Consider the following 12,739-nt stretch of genomic DNA (forward strand, 5'->3'; position numbering starts at 1 on the left):
TAAACTCATGCCGGGCATGTGTGCGTACCTGCCCAAGATCCTAAGAGGAGAATGGAGGAGAACAGATTGCGATGTGGCCATCCCCCCTGGGGGAAAATTTCTCTCTTTCTGTCTTTCTGTCTTCCTGGTGAGCACACATGCCCTATAGCAAAACCTCTCCAAAAAAAATAATAGTAATAAAAAAATAAAATGCAGTTTCTGATTTGTTTCCTGCATAGGTCTAACATTTTTAGCATGTACCCCAGGGGATGCTCATGCTGCAGGCATACAGACCACACTTTGAATAGTGAGGCTACTGAGAAGATGGAAATTTCCCAGAAGCCTATGGTTTGTGCAGGCACATCTAGTATTAATGCAGCTTAATGCTCACTCATGAGGAATCCCAGAGAACTCTGAAGATGCTCCAGAAATTGAAGTCCACATGTCAATTATATTTTTTATATGTTCTCTAAAATACAGTCTATAGTCAATAGTAGTCACACAATACTCTACAAATATAACATTCTATCATGCTTTTGGATAGTCTATCATGACCTGGGGAAGAACACATAGAGGCGTAAAAATCATAAATGATAGAGAAATTCTTCTGCATCTCCCAAATGCAAATGAATCATGATCTTCTCAGCACATTAATGCCTTTTTTTTTTCATTAGCATGTGGGGTCCGTCCAGACCTAATGACATTGTCAGAGGAGAGAATCATTGGAGGCACTAAGGCTGAAGAAGGAGACTGGCCATGGCAAGTCAGTCTACAAGTCAATAATGTCCACCACTGCGGAGGCATCTTGATCAGTGAAGTGTGGATCCTGACTGCAGCTCACTGCTTCAGAAGGTGAGGGTGCAGCTATCTACCAGTCTGGGAACAATTAAGATAGGTAGGCACATGAAGACCTCACTGCTCCCAGGTCTGAACATAACTGGACTGAGCCAGAAATAATTCAGTGGGGGAAGAGGAGATGTAAATTTGCCCTATACCAAATTTTAAAAGAATAATAATAAAATTAAATTAATAATTCTTTAAAAAATAAATAAACAAATAAACCCCAGCAATGAAACCTTAGAAAAGTTACTAAACACCCATAAGCTTCATTTTGTTTTCAAATTAGAGACAATATTATTATGTATTTCTTGTTGTTACTAATAAAATTAAATGTACTAATGTAAAAATATGTTAAAATGTCAGCAAAATAACTTTTTGTGGAATATTTTTACACTATATTATGAAAACTGATCAACAGGTTCATGGATCACCTAGAAACTACTCCATTCCATTAACTTATTCATGCAGAAAAAATACCATCTACTAGGAACACAGTGTTAAATACTGTAGAAACTACTAGCATAAATAAAACATTGACTGTGTCTTCAAGGAGCTTACATTCTAATGTTGGAGGTGGAATGTACAAAAACAATGAAAAATTATAGTGAGTAACCTGAATAAACTGAATTTTTACAATTTACAAGAATTTTTAATTGGGAAGATTTAGGATTATAGCTAACACTGAGGTAATAAACTGCCAGCAACATGTAGGTCGTATTAACTTATCCTGTTGGTATAAAGGATAAGTCATACTGCTCCTAACAGAAGGATTTTAAACATCAGCATGATTAAACCTGTTAGTTTCACACCTATTCAGACCCCAACAGTAGTTGAGAACTAAACTCAAACAGTTCAAACAGAGAATTAATAGTGATCCAAATTCAAGTATAACATTGACCATAGCTATACTCTTCTCAGACTTCTTTCAATAACCTTTCACTGTCTAAAATCCAAACTTCTTATCACACACCAAAAGCCTTCCATATTCAGATTAATCCAGACTTATTTCTCAAAGCATCCATCTTGAACTTCAGCCAAAACAGCATTATATTCTTGCCCTGGATTCTGCCCCCATAAACCTATGAATATCTGTTCAATCAGTTCTTCTGCCTGAAATGTTAATATCCTTTCCAAATCTCCATATCTTCCTATTGGAATTCTATGAAATCTTCACCTTTTCTGAGTCCTTTTTCAGCTAAAAGGTACTATTTCATAATACAGTGCCTGTTATAAAAATGTTTGTTAAATTAAGAAGAATGAAGGTTAACAAGACTAGTGTACATTTACTGAAAAAAGTTTACAAAACCCCAAATTATTCTGAAGTTTTCTTATAGCTATCTTACAACTCAATATTTATATATGCCATGAATACATTTGAAATATATCTAAAGAGATAATCCCAGAATTATCTAATTTTTTATTTAGATCTGAAGAATAGTTGCTGTATCCCAGATAACATAAGAAATAAAATTCACAGAAACATTTCTGTAGCGAGCAGTCAGTCTGAAAATATGTGACCTTTAAATACATGTAGAAACATGCTTTTGTAAGTTATTTTAGTAGGGCTATTGAGAAGCATTTACATATGAAAGTAGTATTTGCTTGCTATCAATGGTTATTTTTTGTTGTTGCTGTTGTTAATACTCAATACCTCAATTTTGCCCAGTATCCAGCTAAAGGAAGTCACATGTCTTCAAACTAGCCACTCTCTACATACAAGCAAATACTACTTTCATATGTAAATGCTTCTCAATAGCCCTACTAAAATGGCTTACAAAAGCTTGTTTCTGAATGTGTCTAAAGGATGCTCTCTACACATTTCAGTCATTATATTGCCACCTAATAGACCAAAATCCAGGAGTGGCATTACTTAATTTGACTCATACCCTGAGTGTGGGAACCAGAAATGCAAATGCCTGGATTTAGCAAGCGTTTAGCATTACCAAGCTGAAATAGAAACAGAACTGAATTCCAAGTCCTATTCAGACCTAACCAAGGAAAGTTAGCTTAAGACCACATATGCAGGGACCAGCAGGTGGTGTGATGATTAAGGTGCTAGACACTCCCACATGGTTGACCATGGTTCAAGTCCTGGACCTGGAGGTTTGCTTTCTCACTTTCCCTCTGTGTGTGTGTGTGTGTGTGTGTGTGTCTTTCTCTGGTCAAATTAAAGTAAATAAATAAAATTAAATAAATATTTTTTTTTAAATACACATAACCATGGGGCCAGCAGGTGGCATGGTAGTTAAGGCACTGGTCACTCCCACATGGCCAGTCATGGTTTGAGTCCCAGACCTGGTGGATTGCTTTCTCATTTTCTCTCTCTCTTTGTCTCTCTCTCTGTCTCTTTCTGGTCAAATTAAAAATAAATGAATGAACAAGTTAAATAAATAATAATTCTTAAAATCACATATACATAATAATACATATTTTTGTTATCTACATTAGGTTGTCAGAAAAGTCAAGACACATTTTTGCATAGAAAAAGTATGTCATGACTTTTCTGACAACCAATATATATAAAATAAAACCTACATTATAAATAGATCAATTATTATCAAAAGAATCCATGGAACATCTTTGAATTTTGCCACCTTAAACCCTTCTATTTCTCACCATGATTGATCCACTATGGCTAACAAGCTACTTGAACCATGTACTAGCATCTTCCCTAAAGACCTCATTGTCACTTCATACTATTGTCAACTGGAATGGTGAGAAATATACACATGTAGGAATATTCAATTTGTAAGCTAAGTAACATGTGATAGAATGTATAAAAAATTGAAATTAAAAATTACTTAAAAATAGTAATAATAATAAAAAATCAAATTGAATAAATAATTCTAAAAAAAAAAGACCTCATTGTCACTGAGAACCACCAATAAGTATCTGTTTGGGGTATGAGTCACCTTACATCAAGGTACATAGGGGCGATGAGACCTGTTGGAGAAGATCATTGAATCATCACCTCTTCTACAAAGTTTTCCCTGATACTCTTGCCTCCCCATTCTGTTCCCACAGAAATCTGTCTTAACAGCAATCTTCAAGACCAGTAGATGGGTAATGGTTGTGTTGTTGGACTTGCACATAGTTGACCATGGTTTGAGTCCTAAGCGGGCAGCTTCAAACTCACCCCAGGTATGTGTGCATACATACCCAAGATCCTGAGAGGAGAATGGAGGAGAAGGGATTGCATGGTCATCTCTCCTGTGAGTGATTTCTCACTTTCTGTCTCTTTGTCTACCTCTGTCTCTCTGGTGAACACAAGTATCCTATAACAAAAATATCTAAAAAAAAAAAAAAAAAGCCAAATAAAACAGCCATCTTCACAATTTATAATAGTTTACTTGTCTCTGTCAGTCTACTCCACTAGAGTATGGAACTCCTCAAAACTGTAGAAGATGAAAATATTTACATTTTTATTTCCAGAAATAAAATGTATAATTAATTAATAAATAATTTCCATATTATTCCTTCTGCAAAGTAGATACTCAGCACTCAACAAGGGCTTGTTGAACTATAATTAATGAAAATAATAGCTACCTTTATTGAGTTTTTCCTTCATGCCAAGCACTGTGCATACCTTATTTATCTCATTAATTCTTAAGCTACATGAGAGGATATCATCAGCCACATTTTACACATAATAAAGGATCGGCAATATTAACTAACTTGCCATAAAAAACAATGCTAACATATAGGCATAACTGAGATTTAAATCTAAGCCTAACTGGCTCGAAATCATGTTCTTACTCATTTGTTGACAAGAGAAAAAAGGAAAAGAAATGGATGGGATGGAGGAAGCAAGGAAGTAAGAAAGAGAGGAAAAGAGGAAAAGAAAGGTCTCTTGAAAATCTTCACTGTAAAGACCCTGAACAAAAGAAATTGAAGGTAAAAACAAACAAGCAAACAAAAATCTCATTAATTTGCTTACATTTTAATTTTTTTTCTTTTGAATTGTTAGCTAGGGTTCACTCTTTTTTTTTTTTTTCCCCAGGGAGGTTTTTGCTATAGGGTGCATACACTTGCTGGAGAGACAGAGAGAAACAGAGAGAGAGAAAGCAAGAAATCGCCCATCAGAGTGGATGACCACGCTGCAATTCCCTTCTCCATTCTCCTCTAGGGATTTTGGGCACAGACGCACACACACCTTTGCGTTTACTCTTAACACAGGCCACTGCACCTTACTTTGACATGTAATTTTTCTTTTCTGAATTAACTCCACTATCTATTGTAAACTACAAAACTCTTAAATTACTGTTCAGTTACATTTTGTTTTTATTCAAACTCAAAAGCAATGTTAAATGAATCAGCCTCCCAGGTCAAAGTCTTTCTCTTATTTTACGTTTTTTCTCCTTTTATCCCTAGATCTTATTTCCACTGTATTCCTTCCTGCCATTGGTCATTTTAAATATGTCTTTAAGTATACACATACCCACAAAACCTATAGGGGTGTGTGATGTGTGTGTGTGTGGGGGGGGGTGAACCCTTTTAATTGATATAAGTAGCATTGTGTATTGTCCCATATGGTTTCTAGTGTTTTCATTCAATCTCAGGAACTTCCATCTAGTTTACTCCTACATAGTATCCCATTGTATGTGCCCACCATACTTTCTTCATTTATCTAGGTTCCAACTTCCCACTGTCACAAAGAGCGCACACACACACACACACACACACACACACATCTTCAAGCATGTCTTCCTAAGAATCATCAAGAATTTCTTCAGGATACGTACCCAGGGCTACATATGCAGCCTGCTAAATACCAGAAAGCTTTCTAAAGGTTTACATGTTCACCAGTAATGCAAGGATTCCAGTTTCTCTCCTTATCAACACTTGGTACTATTCTTCGGCTTAATTTTTGTCACTCTTCCAAATGTACATAGATACATAGTAAATTTTGGTACTTTTTATATATTAAGGAGTTGTTTGAGCTTCCCCTCCCATGAATTTCCTGTTGATAGTCTTTGTCCATTTTATATTGGTATTCCTGTCTGTTTATTGTTGGTTTGCAGGCACTTTTTGTATGTCCTACAAAAACTTTAGATATTAATCATTGCCAGTATTTTCTCATGATCTCTCATCCTTCTGGTAAACTTGTCTACAACATGCTTAATTTTGATTTGATGAAATTTATCATTTTTAATTTTTTTTTTCATTATGGTTGAGTTTACCCAAAAAGTCCCAATTCCAATGTCATCAAGATAAAGCCTTACATTATTTTCATGTTAGTGCGTCTTCACTTTTTATCCAAATTATATACATATATATACACATACACACACACACACACACAATGAATATATACCAAAATCTTCAACAAGAACCATGCTTACTGGGTTGTTGGAAAAGTCATGATGCTTTTTTGCACACAAAACAGAAATATACATCATGACTTTTCCGAAGACCCAGTAGTACAGAAAAATCACTCATTCATTAATAAGATAATGATGCTTCTTATTATAACTACTACTTAGATAAAGGCAAGGCAAAATAGAATTGAAAAAATTTAATTAAAACCAAATTGGTCATTCAGACATCTTAGCTGCTTAAATGGCAGACTATAGAAAAGGGAGAAATAAAAAAGGAGACTCAAGTTATGCTAGTTATCATGAAAGTATCAGAAGATCCTCATTGGAATAGAAAAACACCAAATTATTCATCCCAAGATATGTTTTCTAAACTCTTTCTCTGTTTCTTTCTTTCTTTCTTTCTTTCTTTCTTTTCTTTTTGGAGAGGTTTTAGCTATAGAGTGTGTGTGCTCGCCAGAAAGACAGAGAGAGAGAAAGAGAGACAGAAAGCAAGAAATCACCCCCAGAGGGGATGGCCATGCCACAATCCCTTCTCCTCCATTCTCCTCTCAGGATCTTGGGCACACACGCACAAGCATCCGGCATGAGTTTAAACCACTGGGTCCAGGACTCGAACCGTGGTCAACTACGTGGGAGTCCAGTGACATAGCCATTACGTTAACTGCTGGTCCCTCTTTCTCTGTTTCTTTAGGTAGTAAAGAGTTCAAATTAATTTGCTAGCTTATAATATGGGAAAATATAGCAAAGAGATGTCAACCAGACAGTCCTAAATGGTGGTAGGAGGTGGCAACATAAAATCCATGTGTGAAATGCTTACATATTTTCTATTAAAAATATCATTTTTTATATTTTTTTTAGCTACCCTGAGCCTTATCAATGGACTGTCAACTTTGGTATTTCCACATTATTGCCTAAGCTGAGAGTAAGAGTAAGGACTATTTCAGTCCATAACAATTATAATCCTATAACTCATGAAAATGATATTGCAGCTGTGTATCTTAACCAAAGGGTCACCTTTACCAAAAATATTCATACGGTGTGTCTCCCAGAGGCTACCCAGAATATTCCACCTGGTTCTACTGCTTATGTAACAGGATGGGGATCTCGAAGATACATTGGTAAGTGTTTGTTTCAGGGCAAAAAATAAATAAATAACTACCACCAGAATCTCCTGAAATTTACTATTTTATATATATATTAAACTAGAAATACCTAGAGGACAGGTTATACAGAAAGAAACACCCTATATTCCATTCAACTGAAAGTCTGACTAGCTCTAAATTTCCCCAGCAAAGCAAAACAAGGCAATGCCCATAGAAATAATGAAGAATTCTCAAACATGGTAACAGGAAAATGTAAAAGTGATGAAAAATGTGTCTTTAATCAGAGGCTCTAAAGGACTCAAATGGCTCCCTATAAAGAAAGGGAGAAAAAAGGATTAGCATAGACATTCTCTAGGGGTTTTAATAGCCCATAAGGTATTGGTGTTAAAGGAATTAGAATAAAATTTTAACACTAAAGATATTAGGCACTCTTTAAAATACTTTGGAATGAAATAAATTCTGTCTCTATGACATGAAACTATGTTTCCATAAACAGTGCTTATACTTGTTTGCTGAATGAGAATAAAATGGAAATTAAAATGAGGACAATATGAAAGAACAAACACAACTAAGGAGAAAATAAGAGGATCAGTTATAGACTACAAAGACAGCATGGACTACTTATTTGGGCTTTTACCAAACATACAGTGGGTTTCCTCTCCAAGGAATAATACAAAACCTTAATTATCCTAGAAAATGTTTTGTTGTTTTCTTTTGGTCCAAAGTAATTTGGTGTAGAGATAAAATTGGTGCCAGTTGTGGAAAACCAGAATGGTGACACTTTGAAGAAGTATCAGTATAAAATGGACTAATATTTTAGGTTTGGAGCTAGATTGTTTTTTCCTTTTTTTGTTAGATGGAAGGTTACTCCATACGTATCAATGATTTTCCAATCCAAAATAAGTCAATGGATAGTTTAAATGCCACTCGTCAATTTCAAGAGAACCCATTTATTTGTTTTCTTTAAAGATCTAAGAGGGCACTGTATCACAAAGTGAAAGTTAAGACAAAAAACACCACCAACAACAAAAAAGTGGCCGACATAAAGAAGTTATCCTTCTTCACTATGGGAATCTTTGCTGGGAAGAAACTGAACATAAAACTTCAGTAGCCTTCTATGATGACTAGAAAATAATGTTTGGTGTACATTTATTTCTTCTTAAATTCAGCAGTCATTAATTATACATCTTGAAGTTCATTTTCTTTGTTTTTATGCTAAACAGGCAACGCAGTTACAGAACTGGAGCAAGGACGAGTCAAAATAATAAGTAATGAAGAATGCAATGGTCCAGCTAGTTATAATGGAGCCGTATTTTCTGGAATGCTGTGTGCTGGATTACCTCAAGGTGGAGTGGATGCATGCCAGGTAAATTGAAGACAATCTTCTCAATGTCATCATCCAAGAAGTTTATAAGCACGTACTGGCATGCAATACTATGATAGACAGAAAGGTAACCGTTCAATACACATCCCTTATCCATTAAAAATTTATAATCTAAATTTCAGAAATTTTCTTTTTTAGACAAGGTCTCTCTTTGCTGTGATTCTCCTCCCTCACCCTTCCAAGTCTCTAGGATTACAGGCTGCAGGTTAATACGACCCTACCAGCATTTAGACTGGACCCAGATTCAAACAGGTCCTCCTGTGTGGTCCCAGCCTACAGACTGCAGTGTCTTAGCAGTGCATGCTACCATGGCTAGGCCTAAAAGTCTATCATGAAAACACTGAAAGGCCACAATACAGGGCAGTTAAACATTCAAGTCCAAAAACTTAGATTTGAATCTGAATTCCTTAATCTCTATAACCAATTCCTTTTATCTGTAAAATGAAGATAAAAATAGTACCTAACATTTTAGGTCCTACTAAAGATTAAATGAAGATTAATCAATCAGGCAATAATTAAGCCATGAAGAAATCTATTTTTTATAATTGCTGTTAGTGTGGACCATGGTCACTGATATTAATAATTTTAATCACATTCTTTTCATTGCTATGAGGGGTAAAAAATAAAATAATCACTCATTTAAGAGTCTTAGACAAGAACCAAATTTTCAGATATAAATAATACTTGAAGTACCCTGAGGATAGAGAATTTATACCAAAAGCTGAAATATTTAAGTCACAACTGCTCTCAGAATTGTGAAACACAAATGGCAAATAAAATAAATAACTATTTGGATCTCAAAAATACAGTAGTGTTTTAGAAAAAAAGTTAAATAACTTTGTGATCAAATATATAAAAGCAAACAACAAATATTCACTTTAAAGGAATTAGAATAAAATTTTAACACTAAAGTTTTTAATAAAATTATCTAAACTTAATTGATGTAGTTATATATTTTTATAACTTTTATTCATATGTCTTATCCAAACTATATAGTTACAGGAATAACTATGCAGTAAGAAGTTGAATATTCTTTTAGTCCAGAATTAAGAAAATCAATTTTTCTTTTTTTGTCTATTTAAGGTTTTTGCCATAAGGCATGTGCAGTGGCTAAAGAGAGACAGAGAGAGGGAGTGAGAGAGAAGGTGAGAAATTAGCCCCCAGGGCAATGGCCACTCTGCAATCCATTCTCCATTCTCCTCCTGGGATTTTGAGCACACACCAGCATGAGTTTCAAGACCCGTGGTCCGGGATTCAAACTGCAATCATCCATGTGGGAGTCCAGCACCTCAACCACTACATCCCCAATCTGATTCGTGAGGAATCTGCTGCTGTTTTCCTACATAAATTGTATACACAAATATAATGCTTACTTTTGTATAAAATGTTACTTGTATATTTAGTGCTCACAATATTGAAAAAGTGGATGAAAAGTAGTAGTCTATTCAAAGAGCCTAATCCGTAAGACCTTCCCCCAAATGGATCATTTTTATCAGCTTCAGGTAGTGTGTAGGTGTGGATTTCTCAGTTTTCAAGATATCACTACCACTTTATTTCCTTTAACTAGTCTTCTCTGTGGCAGGGAACTCTTTTTGCTCCCCTTCTTTTTTCTCTTTTACTGCAGCACTATGACAGCAAGTTCTCGTTTCATGATAGTTTTCTAAAGGATTTACCAATCAAATAAACAACACATCACACTGGCAATTTCAGATCTCCTAAAAGTATTAATTAGAACTAACTTAACTAACACAAGAGAATTAAAAGGGTGTTACTCATGCTTTACTTACTTATAATGTACTTTACCATCTGTATATACAATTTTTACTCTTCAGGCCCACTTCGAATCATAATTCATGATGATTTTCAACTGAAATACTATAATGCATATAATTTGCTTTAATAAAGAACAACACAAAAAGCACATTTTACATAAGAGCTTCTGAGATCCTCTTTGTTTTGTTCACATAATCATTCCCTCAAATAGATTTTATTAATTACTTTCTGTGCACCAGAAAATGTGTTAGCACAACACTGTACTAACAGTATTAACCCTGTACTCAGCAAATCTATGGTCTGGAAGAAAGGACATGAGCTCAAATGTCTGCAGCAGGGAGTGAAGCAGGACAGATTCAGAAAAAATTACATATCCCTCTTATTTTAACATTTCTTTGCTAGCTTTGGGTGAGATGCCATGCAGAAAAATCTCCCACTATAGGAAAATCAGCAGCAAAACACAATGATAGGAAAGTACTGAGAACTGGCCAACTGAATCATGCCTGCATCACGTAAAGGGGCCAGGTGCCAATCAGCTCCAATCAGTACTAGCCATGCAAGCTGGTGATTCACACACTGACTCTTCTCCCCATCTAGACCAGTAATTAAATAGATATGGAAGAGATGGCTACTAAGAGCAGTCAAATGAATAGCTAGCTATTCCAGAAGCACACCTGGTAATAATAGCTGCTTTTTATTAGTACCAACTACATGAGAGGATGTATTCAACATGCTTGTGTGTTAAACTAATTTAAACTTATAAAACATTATTTACAGATGAGGAAACTGAGGCATGGAGAATTATTAAATAGCTTAGTGATGATCCCATAGCTAATAAGTGGAGGATTCAAACCTCAGTTATCTAGTTCCAGAACCCCCAGATGTACTAACTTTACCTCCCCAACTAGATTATTATATGCATATATATTTGTTGATTAGTTGGTGTATTATTATAACTGGCTGGTTAAGTATCTCATAAGGTGTGTTTTATTTATTGCCATATAAATTTCTCTTCAATGATTCACCAAAAGAGTATTTTTTGATGATATACTGTGCAACAGATAGCATGCAGGATGCTACAGAAATAAAGATAAGTGCGACGTCTAGAAACTCATCTATTTGATAAATATTTCCTTAGCATCTCTTATGAGCTAAAAGCTTGAGCTGCAGTAATATTCAGAAGAGGTATGCTTCCTTCCTCAATAGACCTTACAGTAGAGCTGACAAAACAGACATGAGCAAGTATCATAAATGCAAGGAGTGTTGTAGAGACCTGTGGCTGCTACAATGAAGGGAGCTGAACAGTTGGGGTCAATTCAGACAGGCACATAAATGTGCTTTTATAAAAAGAAGCCATGGCAGAGGTACACACAGGATGTGGGAATACAATGAGAAACTAACGGAAACCAAAGCTGGAAGAGGTGGGAATGGGGAGAAAAGGAGCAGGTATGTCAGTGAAGGCTTCCTAATAAGAGGAAGACTAGGAAGAGTAGAAGGCAACTGAGTAGTAACTGAGAAGTCTGGGAAATGTGGTTCTCATCTTTTCAGACTTACTGAAAAGAAGGAAAAAATGTGTATGCTTGGAGGATTTTAGTATTTTTTTTTATATCCTGCTATAATATTTCAAAAGGAAATAGAATGATTTTATAAATATAATAAAAATGACTTCTTCCTTTACTGCCATAAAAATAAAGTCCTGGAACAGAGAGTGGTACAGTGGTAACACAACTGGACCCACAGGAGAAGTCCTAGGTTCAAGTCCCAGGGCCTTCCTGTGGGCCCCCCATGTCGCATGATTCAGGCTGACTGAGCCTGGAATGGTTCACAACATGAAGACACACTGTGTGCTGGGGGAGGGAGGATCCTCGTTGTTCTCTCTAGAGAGAAATAAATACACTTTATAAATAAATAAATACTTTGAGAGCCATTTTTGCACTGAATTTATCAATTATTCTATTTCCTTCAGGGTGACTCTGGTGGCCCACTAGTACAAGAGGACTCACGACGGATTTGGTTCCTCGTAGGGATAGTGAGCTGGGGCTATAGGTGTGGCCTGCCAGATAAGCCGGGAGTATACACCAGAGTGACAACCTACCGGAACTGGATTACTGAGAAAACTGGGATCTAGTGCCATGTGTATGTCATTCTCTGTTGCAAAGCCTGTTGCAGGTGTGCCTGACTACAATTTCAGAAACTGAGTGTTCTATTTTAATATCCTGTTACATAAATATGGGTTAACAAACACTATTTAATCTTTACTACCATAGATTTTATATTTCCTCAAGAAACCTATATAAATGTTGCATAGTACTATGGATGTGTAACAGAGAAAATCTATTAAA

The 12,739-nt window shown here is 35.5% G+C and overlaps 1 protein-coding gene across 1 annotated transcript in view; it reads left to right on the forward strand.

Annotated features, from left to right (window-relative positions):
* LOC102492544 (transmembrane serine protease 11D) overlaps nt 1–12,525 on the forward strand; it is a 29,477-nt gene extending 16,952 nt beyond the window's left edge. Inside the window, exons 6-9 of the mRNA XM_027767056.1 lie at nt 654–831; nt 6,996–7,255; nt 8,464–8,606; nt 12,364–12,525. Coding sequence (XP_027622857.1) covers nt 654–831; nt 6,996–7,255; nt 8,464–8,606; nt 12,364–12,525 — 743 coding nt within the window. The remainder of the gene's footprint in view (nt 1–653; nt 832–6,995; nt 7,256–8,463; nt 8,607–12,363) is intronic.
* The last annotated feature ends 214 nt before the right edge of the window (nt 12,526–12,739 follow it).

This window comes from Tupaia chinensis, unplaced genomic scaffold (assembly GCF_000334495.1).
Source record: "Tupaia chinensis unplaced genomic scaffold, TupChi_1.0 Scaffold143894_1, whole genome shotgun sequence".
In the NCBI taxonomy this organism is placed as follows: Eukaryota; Metazoa; Chordata; class Mammalia; order Scandentia; family Tupaiidae; genus Tupaia; species Tupaia belangeri.